The following is an 11,430-nucleotide window of genomic DNA, read 5'->3' on the forward strand; positions in this document are numbered from 1 at the left end:
CACATTAAACAATGTGAGATCTTCCCTCCTCAGTCATGGGCTAACCGATAGCATAATAATAAGCCCAATGTTGAGGAACAGCCTATAATTCATTCTAAATTCAATTTTACCTTTTCCCATTTTCAAAATCAGAGCAGGAATGACCCCAACTCTACCTATGATGAAGAGAACCTGGTTCATTGTATTCACGACTTCTTTATTGCGGGAACAGAGACAACTGCAACTTCTCTGAGATGGACACTTCTCCTCCTGACAAACCATCCAGATATCCAAGGTCAGAGAGATATGATCAAGGGACACTCTTGATCTCTATCATGTCATTCTTTGAAAGTTTTATTCCTATCAAATGATGCACTAAGATGAGGAAGCTTGTAAACAGCAGGGATTGTTCAGCTTGGGGAAAAAGGATGTTAAGGGGAGGCGTAATAGAGGTGTACAAAATTATGCATGGTGTGGAGAATATGTTCAGGGAGACATTTCTCTCCCTTTCTCAAAATACCAGAACCCAATGGAGTCATCCCATGAAGCTGATTGGTGGGAGATTCAGGACAAACGAAAGGAAGTACTTCTTCACACAGGGCATAGTTAAATTACGGAATTCATGACAAGTTGTAGTAATGAGGCACAAAAAGGGTGATAACACTCAACCACAAAAATTCACTTAGAAATGTAAAATAGATGCAATGTATTAGAAATATATATATACAGTTTGTAATCTATCTACAGAACAACTTCTCATAGCTGGTACATATTCTTAAATCCCTTTAAAACAAATCCACCAGTGCAAAACCTCCACAATAACAATTAATAAAGAAAAACAGAAAAAGAAAAAATGACCAATGTTACCAGCACTGAAGTTCACAGTAGCATTTTATGTTTTTACAAAACTGCCTAAGAGCAATTTTTTTAAAATAAATAGTTCAGAAGTATATCACTCATGCACAAAGACAGGCTTATAGATGACATTCAAAAGGTGTCTATCAAACATTCGTAATTAAGCATCTAATAAATAGGGCATCTATTAAACATTCATGATAAGACATCCAATAATTTCATAATAAGGCATCTAATAAATAATTTCATAATAAGGTGTCTAATAAAACAGTTGTCTGGTACATATCCTGTTTCGAAAAATCTTCGTCAGTTGGATGCTGTAAACAATACAAAAATACCTCCCTCAGCATTGGTAACCAGTCACATATACTACATCCAATACAAAAAATCAGAATATATTGGCCTCATCAACTTGTTCATAAAGGGAGCCGTGACTGTACATTTAGGGTGGAACCATCCAATATTGTCTATGGAAGAACATAGTAAAACTTGTAGTTATAATTATAAAATATCCCAAATCTAAATTGCTTATACAAAACTGTACAAAAGACTATCAAGGTTTACCACCATATCATTGAAAACGTGAAAATGATATGGTGGTAAGCCTTGATAGTCTTTTGTACAGTTTTGTACAACCAATTTAGGTTTAGGATATTTTATAATTATAACTACAAGTTTTACTATGTTCTTCCATAGACAACGTTGGAGGGTTCCACCCTAAATGTACAGCCACGGTTCCCTTTATGAACAAGTTGGTGAGGCCAATATATTCTGATTTTTTGTATTGGATGTAGTATATGTGACTGGTTACCAATGCTGAGGGAGGTATTTTTGTATTGTTTACAGCATCCAACTGACGAAGATTTTTCAAAACAGGATATGTACCAGACAACTGTTTTATTAGACGCCTTATTATGAAATTATTGGATGTCTTATCATGAATGTTTAATAGATGCCCTATTTATTAGATGCTTCATTACAAATGTTTGATAGACACCTTTTGAATGTCATCTATAAGCCTGTCTTTGTGCATGAGTGATATACTTCTGAACTATTTATTAATTGTTATTGTGGAGGTTTTGCACTGGTGGATTTGTTTTAAAGGGATTTAAGAATATGTACCAGCTATGAGAAGTTGTTCTGTAGATTGATTACAAACTGTATATATGTTGTATGTATCACTTATATTTCTAGTATATTGCATCTATTTTACATTTCTAAGTGAGTTTTTGTGGTTGAGTATTATCACCCTTATTGTGCCTTGTTATTTTTAACCACAGCCTTCTATCTACTTTAAGTTGTAGTGATGGCCATGAATCTGGATGGCTTTAAAAAGGGGCAAGATAAATTCCTGGAGGACAAGGTTACTAGCCAGTATCCAAGGCAGTAAGCCCGTGTGCACTAATTGCTGTAGATCATGGGTGGGAGGGTGTTGTTGCATCATGACCCACTTTGTTGCTTCCTGGTCAATAGCTTGTTGGCCACTGTGTGAACAGACTTCTGGACTAGATGGACCCTCGGTCCAACCTAGCATCAACATCATCATCATCATCATCATCATCATCATCATCATCATCTATTTCTTACCCGCCTCTCCAATTGGATAGAGGTGGGGAACAACAGCAAGCATAAAATACATAAAATCCTGATTAAAAACATAGTATACGCTTTTTAAAAAACATCCTAACAGCATCCTAAAAGTATCTTAAATTCTACTGGATAGGCCTGCTGGTTATAATAATAATATCGCATGGCACTTCTTATGTTCTTAAAAATCACATTTACCTTTAAATTCGATTTTACCCCCTAAATCAGGGGAGGGGAGGGACCATAGATCATTGGGACAGAGCACATGTTTTGCATGGAGAAGTTCCAAGGTTCAATCCCCGGCTTCTCCAGGTAGAGCGAAGAAAGAACCCTGCCTGAAATCCCAGAGAGTTGCTTCTAGTCAGTGTCAACAATACTGGGCTAGATGGATCCATGGTCTCACTCAGTGTAAGGCAGCTTCCTATGTCCCTAGAATCTTTCTTGATGAAATGGAATTGACCTATAAACATATGAGATTATGAGTGATTTTTAAGAGGCCAGAGCCACTATGGCCTACCAACAACTAGCACAAAATACAAAAACACAGCCTCAATAAAACTTTTTATAAAGAGTAACAAACTAAGAACTGGCAATTGGGCCTGTTTTAAGTGTGATGTTGGCACCCTACTCAGCTCTGCTTGGGGCCACCCTGAGCTCGGCGCCCCGGGTGACCCCCAAGGGTCAGGCTGTGCAGCCCAGTTCAGCAATGTAGTGGTTAGTGTGTCAGAATGAGAAAGCGAGCTTCATAATTGATTACTAATTGAGTGCTTTCATAGTGATTTTTAATATCTTGGCAATTAAACCATTTAGAGATTTTGTTATTTCAAGCAGTATACAGATATTGTTAATAAATAAATAAAGTATCCCAACACAACCATGAAACTCACTGGGATGTTCTTGGGTCAGTTGGTATTTATCAACCTATCCTACCTCACAGGTTAATTATGGGGAGACTAATCTGTATGTTTTTTTTATGTCTTTAGAGGAAAAAGTAGGATAAAATGTATTAAGCTGAGTGCTTCAGTTGTTGGGCAGCATAGAAATAAATAAACAAATAAATAATACACTAATGGTAGTTTGTAATTCATTAAGAGGATTAATTAGAATAACTTCATGTAGAATAAATAAATGAGTTTTGAAGTTTTATGGAATAAAAAGTTATATCCAAACTAATGCTTCCATTTTCATTATTTTTCTCAGATAAAGTCTACAAGGAGATAGAAGATGTTTTTGGTTCATCACCCTCAATCTGCTACCAAGATATAAAGGAACTGCCCTACACTAATGCTGTGATTCATGAGATGCAGCGTTCAAAATATGCTCTATCATATGGACTTCCAAGACAATGCACGAAGGATGTGAACCTGAAAGGTTATCTCATTCCCAAGGTACAGAATACAGTGAATGCCCATAGTCACAATCCTGTATCTCAGAAGCAAGGAGCTTCAGAAACGTTGAATTCCTTTTTTATGGTTTCAAAAATACACATCTGAGGGTTTTCAAGGTTACAGCTGTAAACATCCAGCCCTTAATAGAGAAAGGACGTCCGAGATCTAGGGCCGAACCGAAACTCCCAGCCTCCACTTCCTACCCGTGCCCCGATTGCAACTAGGAAAGGGGCATTCTGATTATTTCCAAGGAGATGGTGGAAGGTTTAGAAGAACAGCAGTGGCTACTCCTGGTGGCTTAAGTCCATCCTTTCCCTTTTAAAAGCTGCTTCTGCCAGCCATTGCAAGCACGCAGGCAGGTTTCCCCTTCTCTTAACCCCCACACCACAAATAAAAGTAAAACCAAAAAGCAAGATGATTCCCCACCTGCTGGCATCATCCCAGGGAAATGTTGGAGTGGGGCATTTGGAGCTGTTGCCCTTAGTTTCTGTGAACTGCCCAGAGAGCTTCAAGTATGGAGTGGCATAGAAATGAAATGACTGAAATGAATGCAGGATCTGAGGCCATTCTCTTAATGGACCTTGTGGTGGTGAAGTTTACTCCCTATTGGCTACATAAGAAGCTTTTTTATATATATTTATTTTAAAACACAAAATAAACATCTTACAAAAAAGAAACAACAACACAACATACTACATACATTTTGAATAAATGTTGAATACATATATAAAGTAATATTAACTATAACCTATCCTATCATTACATATATAATCATTCTAAACATATAAGTGCACCCTCCACCTCGGGATCTATTCCTGCTTCCAAAATCTCATGCTTTCTTCCGCTGGCGGTTTCCCACTTCCCTTAGTAAACACAAATATTAGGAACTGTTTCCAGATTCCTTCAAACTCATTTATTTTAGTTATACCTTTCCTCCACTTAATATTACAAGTCAATTTATCGTTAATAGCCATATCCCAAACTTCTCTATACCACTCTTCAATAGAATATTCCCCCTGAATCTTCCAGTTCCTAGCTATCATCAATTGTGCTGCAGTCTGCAAACTCGATATCAATTCTTTAATTTCTTTTCCACATTTTAAATCTTCAAATAGTGACAGTAATGCAATCTTTGGTGTTTGTTCTATTTTCATTCCCACTATTTCTTCAATTTCCAAAAACACCACCTTCCATAATCTTTGAACATATTTGCATTCCCACCACATATGTAAATACGTTCCTTTTTCCCCACAACCTCTCCAACAATTTGCTGAATGCTGCTCATTTATCTTATTCAATCTAATGGGGGTTAGGTACCACCTCCACAAAATTTTAAAGTAATTCTCTTTTATTCTTACTGACATACTTCTCAACACTCTTTGTTTCCACAGTCCCTCCCAGCTCTGTCACCCTATTTGTACCTTCAAATCTGTCTCGCATACCATTTTCCCAGAGCTATCCCTTAACTCCTTTTCTAGCAATATTTTATATATTTCGCTCATTAACCCTTTTAAGACTATACTTCCTCCTTTACCTTTTTCCTTATTTACTATTAACTCTTCAAACTTCGTCATTTCTCTACAAACTCTATTATCTTTAATCCACTTTTTATTCCATTGTTCTAATTGCCCATACTCTAACCAAGATAATTTTTTCTCCTTTAACAAATCTTCCATATCTTCTCTTGTATTTATTTCTCTTAACCAATCCTTTAATTTCAATATATTTTTCTCCTTTAATATTTTGCTTAATCTACCCTTCAGTTCCTCTGGGAAATTCTTTAACATTATTACCGGTGATAAGGGAGAGTTGCTCGGAAGCAACTTCCCTTTAAATTTACTCCAAATTTCCCATTGAGACCTCAGGAGTGGATTATCTATACTTTCAACCCACTTTCTCCCTCCTTCCATAAAAAAAACATTTTCCAAACTCACCTCTACATTACTTGTAGTTTTATCCTCCATCCAGTCTAAGTCTCCTACTCCTATAATTGCTTCTACAATATGTCTTAACCTATTTGCTACATAGTATAATTTTATATTTGGGAGACCCAGTCCTCCTTTTTTTTGGCTTAAATACCACTTATTCTTATTTACCCTCGCTTTCTTTTCTCCATTACAATATTTATTAATAATATTTTGCCAACTTTTTATCTCAATTTCTGAAATTTTTATTGCTAACATCCTAAACACAAAATTAATTTTAGCTAAAATCTTCATTTTTATTAATGCTATACTTCCAAACCAAGATAGATTTAATCTTTTATATTTTTCCAATTTTTCTAATACCTCTTTCTTTAACCTTGTTAAATTCTCCTTTTCTAAATTATCTAGGTTTTTTGTAATTTTAATTCCCAAATATTTAATCTCCTCCTTAACTCTCATTTCTATTCCCTTATACTCCCATTCCTTTACTTCCTTCTTAGTATTATTAAACAAAATCATCTCTGATTTGGACCAATTTATTCTTAACCTTGTAGCTTCTTCAAATTCTCTCAATTGAGATTTAATTCTATCTATTTTTCTTATTAGGTTTTTAATAGTCAGTAGGGTATCATCCGCAAACATATTCTATTTTATTCCCCTTACCTCTCCAATTCCTTCTATCTCTCCATCATCTCTTAATGCATTCGCCAATACTTCCATAACCATTACAAACAGGACCGGCGAGAGCGGACATCCTTGTCTTGTACCTCTGGCTAGTCGTATCTTTTCAGTGAGTCCATCATTTACCACCACTACAGCTGTGTTTTGGGAATATAACTGTTCTATTATAGTTTTAAATTTATTTCCAAATCCCATTTCATCTACAATAATCTTTAATGCCTGCCAGCTCACACAATCAAAAGCCTTAAAAATATCCAATGCCAAAATTCCTGCCTTAATGTTTGATTTTTTTAATGCATGTATTGCGTTTAAAACTCTTCCCACTAAACTATGCATCTGCCTTCCTGCCACAAATCCACATTGATCTTCTCCTATATATTCTGATATAAATTTATTTAACCGTTTAGCCAAAATAGATGAAAAAATTTTAGCATCCTGATTTATTAGTGAAATAGGTCTATATGAATCAGGGATAGTCAAATCTTTGTCTGGTTTTGGAATTAATATTATCAATGAATGTTCCCATGATTCTGGTATCTTCTCTCCTAATAATATAGCGTTATAAAATTTCACTAATTTCGGAACTAAAAACTCCTTAAAATTTTTATAATATTCTGATCCTAGACCATCTGCTCCTGGTGATTTACCCACTTTCCAATTATCAATTACATCTTCAACTTACCTTCTCCATTTGCTCTTTATGTATTATTTTTATTCCCTTCTTTATGTACCTTCCAATATATTCCTCCAACTTTTCTTTTTCAGTTTCTTTTCCCTCATATAATTCTTGATAAAATTTCTGAATTTTTTTTATTTTATCCTTCATTGTATAACAATAATTCCCTTTATTATCTTTCAATGCTTCTATCCTGTTTCTCGCTTTTTCCTTTTGTGTGAGCCTGGCAAGCAATCTAGAATTCCTATTGCTATTTTCAAAATACTCCCTTTTCATATATATTAAATTTTTTTGAACCTCCTCTAAATTTAAATTTTCTAATTGTTTCTTCTTAGCTTGTATTTCTACTAACTTATATTTATTTTTACCCTGCCAATATTCTTCCTCCAAACTTCTAATTTCTGTCTCTAACTTCTCCTGCTTTGCATATTGTTGACTTTTTAAACTACACATTTCTCTAATACAAATTCCTCTTACTACAGCCTTCATGGTGTCCCAAACGACTGACCCAGCTGTTCCTCCCTTTTCATTAATTTCCCATGACTCTGACAATTCCTTCTGAATTTTTTCAACCACTTTATTATATTTCAATATTTTTGTGTTCAATTTCCATCTATACGCCTCTTTATAATTCTTCTTAATTGCAAATTCTAAACTTAACAATGCGTGATCAGTTACCTTTATTACCCCCATTTCCATTTTACAAATTTTAGTTGCAAAATCTTTTGAGACAAATATATGATCTATCCTAGAGTATGTATGATGAACTGGGGAGTAATATGAAAACCCAGGCTTAACCTCATTAAGTAAACGCCAAGAATCCACATAATCATTTTCTTTTACTAATTTATTCAATATAGTAATATTATTTCTCTTTTCAACATTAGTGGGGTTTGACCTATCCCATCTATTATCCATAACCATATTAAAATCCCCAGCTAAGATAACATACCCCTCCTTAAATTCTTCTATTTCCTTAAATAATTTTATAAAAAACTCTCTATGTCTCTCATTTGGGGCATAAACATTAATCAATGTATATACCTTTCCTTCAATTTTACCTTTTATCATAAGATATCTACCACTATCATCCTTTTTTGTAGCTTCTAATATAAAACCACTTTTTTTGAAATCAAAGTGGCCACTCCATTTTTTTTGAAGTCCCCAATGACTTTTCATAATAAGCTAGCCACTTTAATTTTATCATATTTACGTTCCTGAACCTTTGATGTGTTTCTTGCATCATTAAAATGTCAGATCCTTCTTTATTAAAGATTTGTTCTGTTCTCCTCCTTTTCACGACTGCCCCCAAACCTTTAACATTGAGTGTTGATACTTTTATTTTTTATCCATATTCGCCCTTTTGAAGTCTCTTCCGATCCCTTGTGCTCTGAAACTCAAATTCACATACATAAAAACACAAACACCATAACATAACCCTCAACCCCCTTACTCTAACCCCTACCATCCTCCCTTCCCTCCTCCCCTCCCCCCACCTCTTTCCCCCCCAAATCCCCATAAGTCTAGTACTCCAGCCATCTACTTTAGGAGGAGGGGCGGAGGCAGTTCTGCGCCTAGCCGGCAAGGTCTCTATGCTTAACGTTTCTATCTACAATTATCTCATAGTACAGTTAACAATTCTATTACACCCCAGATGCCCCAGCCTCATCTCCCCCCACCTGTTCCAATCACACTTGCTTCCTCATACAGACCCAAGCTCTTCATCAACTCCTTACCCTGATCCAGAGAGGTTACTCTGTGCTTCCCCCCTCCATATGTAAATCTTAGAAAAACAGGATAACCCCACGAATATGTAATTTTTTTCTTCACTAATATTTCAGTTATTGGCTTAACACTGCGCCTCCAATTTAATGTGTGCTGAGAAAGATCATTATAAATTTGCACTGATTTGCCTTTATACTGTAGCTGGGCCATAGATCTCAGTTTCTTCATGATTTGCTCTTTTTTATAATAATTACCAAATTTCACCAAAATATCTCTAGTAGCCCCTTTGTAATTTTGCCCCCCCCCCACTCTATGGACTCAATCAATTTCAAATTCTTCAATTTGCAGATCAGGCATCAACTCTTTAAACCAATTCAAGATTATTTCTCTCAAGTTTTCTCCTTGTATTTTAATTAAATGTTTTATTCAAAGCGATGATCGGCGATTTTGGTCCTCTAAAGCTATCAGCCTTAATTCGTGGTCTTGAAAGTGCACATTAGTTGATTTTTCAAAAGCCTCTTGTTTCTTCTGGGTCAGGTCTGCTCCCACCTCCAAATCCTTTATAGCCTTATCATTCTGCGAGATTTTATCAGCTAACACACGCATCTGTTGATTTAATTTTTCCGTTTGCTGATCCATTTTTTTAAAAATGATTGTGTTGTTTTCTGCAATAACAGTTTTGATTTCAGCTATGGTGGCTGGCTGACTGCCAGCTGCTTTTCCACCTTCAGCCATGTTTTCTTCTATAGCTGGGTCTGTGCTTTCCTGTTCTTCTTCTGAAACTGATTCTTCTAAATGGGGGAGGTTATGATTACTGGGTCATTTTTTTGACCACTTAACTTTTGCTATTTCTTTTTTAATCCTTCTTTTGATATCCAACATGGGGCATGAATCTCCTCCTTAACTCCCGGCTCCCTTTCTTAGCAGCTTATTTATCTTCCTGTGTGCTTTCTAGTACTTAATCACTCTTTCTTCTCTGGGGGGGGATTACACCACATATCAAAACAGCATTCACTGGGGGAGACCGCAACAAGCCATAAACACAGTCCCGTAGCTCCACACCATCTTCCCACCGAACGCTGCAATCACTCCAAACTGCAGATCACCTCCCCCCCCTTAGCACACCAACCAGCAACAAACTGTGTCTGAGTTGTTTTTCTCTTTATAGAGCCAGCTTTTTACATCTCTTCTCCGCTTTCCAATAAAAAGTGAGATTCGCCATAAATCAAGTCCACGTCTCTAACAAAAACAAACCATTAACTGCTGTAACTGCTGTGACTAGCAGTTAGTTTCGCTTTCCACAGAGACGCCCACAGAAATGTTCCAAAAATCTCACTTATCTCCTTTCAGCTTTATTCCATTTCAGCAACTTAAACACTTAATATTCATAGTCCTTTTCCATCATGTTGCTTAGAGATTTATGCCCTTTTAAAAAGAGATAATTGATTTCCTGGCGAGGCCGGTTAGAGAATTAGAAAATCTTTACCGACTTCATGGCTGCCAGGCTCCGCCCCCCCTACATAAGAAGCTTTAAAAAGGAAAAGGTTTGAATGATTGAAGTTGTGGCCAACAGAAAACTCTCCCCTGAAATGTTTTTATTCCTTTTGCCCAAAAACTATGTAGAATAGCACCATATTTTTACAGAGTATGTCTGTTGCTGGGAATTCTGCTCCTTTTTTTGAGATGCCAGACCACTGCAGCATGGCTGACTCAGCTTGTTTTTTGAGCCATGCCATGCAGATTCCCTGAATTCTGGGTACTTATTATGTGCAGTTTTGGATCTGAGAGATTTGCACAAATGAGGGCCATAAATTGTGCTAATTTGCAGGACTTGTGCAAATTATGTCCAAATTTTGCATCATTTGCACAAAAAATGCAGCTGAAATGTGTGTATTTGTGGAAATTATAGGTGTAACTTGCACAAATTCAGTTGTAATTGATGCAAATTTAGGAACACTGAACATCCACTAGGTGGTCCAATTCACTTCAAGCCAAGTCAGGTCAGCTAGCAGAACCTGGAACGAAATCAGTGTGTGTGTGAACTGAGCAAATCTTGTTGAGCTCTACTATCCAACTGGATTCCTCCATCGTCCCTCAGCACTTCAGATACCCAGTCCAGAGTGAGCCCTTTAGTGATTAGAAGTGGGGAAAAATCCTGAAAGGTACTGTTCTGCCTTCTTTCTCTGTGTAATATTCCTTTCTTGCAGGGGACACATCTTATTCCAGATCTGCGCTCTGTTCTTCTTGATCCTGAGCGGTGGGAGTCTCCTGAAAAGTTCAACCCAAACCATTTTTTGGACAAGGATGGAAATTTTGTAGCTAGAGAAGAATTTCTGCCATTTGGTGCAGGTAAATGCTGAAATCCAGACCTGCTTGTGATTCAAAGACATGTTTTCTGGGTTAGGTGCAAGAGATGCCAACTGGCTTCCTTTCAGGCAAGGCTGAAACAATCCCAGTTCTTTTCATAAGATACAATTCAGTATGGCTGTGCACGGTCCCCTAATTTGCCTCCGAGGCCATTTTGGAGCCCCCAAAATAGCCCCGATTTGACTTGGGGTGCTTCGAGGGTTGCCTGCCTCATGTCGGCATCTTGGTTCAGCAAGATTCAGGCCCC

General features: G+C 36.7%; 1 protein-coding gene across 1 annotated transcript in view; it reads left to right on the plus strand.

Moving 5' to 3' along the window:
* Positions 1-11,430, plus strand: part of LOC134402403 (cytochrome P450 2C8-like) — a 50,006-nt gene that overhangs the window by 36,848 nt on the left and 1,728 nt on the right. The window contains exons 6-8 of the mRNA XM_063131832.1: positions 133-274; positions 3,622-3,809; positions 11,024-11,165. Of these exons, the coding sequence (XP_062987902.1) occupies positions 133-274; positions 3,622-3,809; positions 11,024-11,165 (472 nt within the window). The remainder of the gene's footprint in view (positions 1-132; positions 275-3,621; positions 3,810-11,023; positions 11,166-11,430) is intronic.

The sequence above is a fragment of the Elgaria multicarinata genome, chromosome 8 (genome assembly GCF_023053635.1).
Source record: "Elgaria multicarinata webbii isolate HBS135686 ecotype San Diego chromosome 8, rElgMul1.1.pri, whole genome shotgun sequence".
Classification (NCBI taxonomy): Eukaryota; Metazoa; Chordata; class Lepidosauria; order Squamata; family Anguidae; genus Elgaria; species Elgaria multicarinata.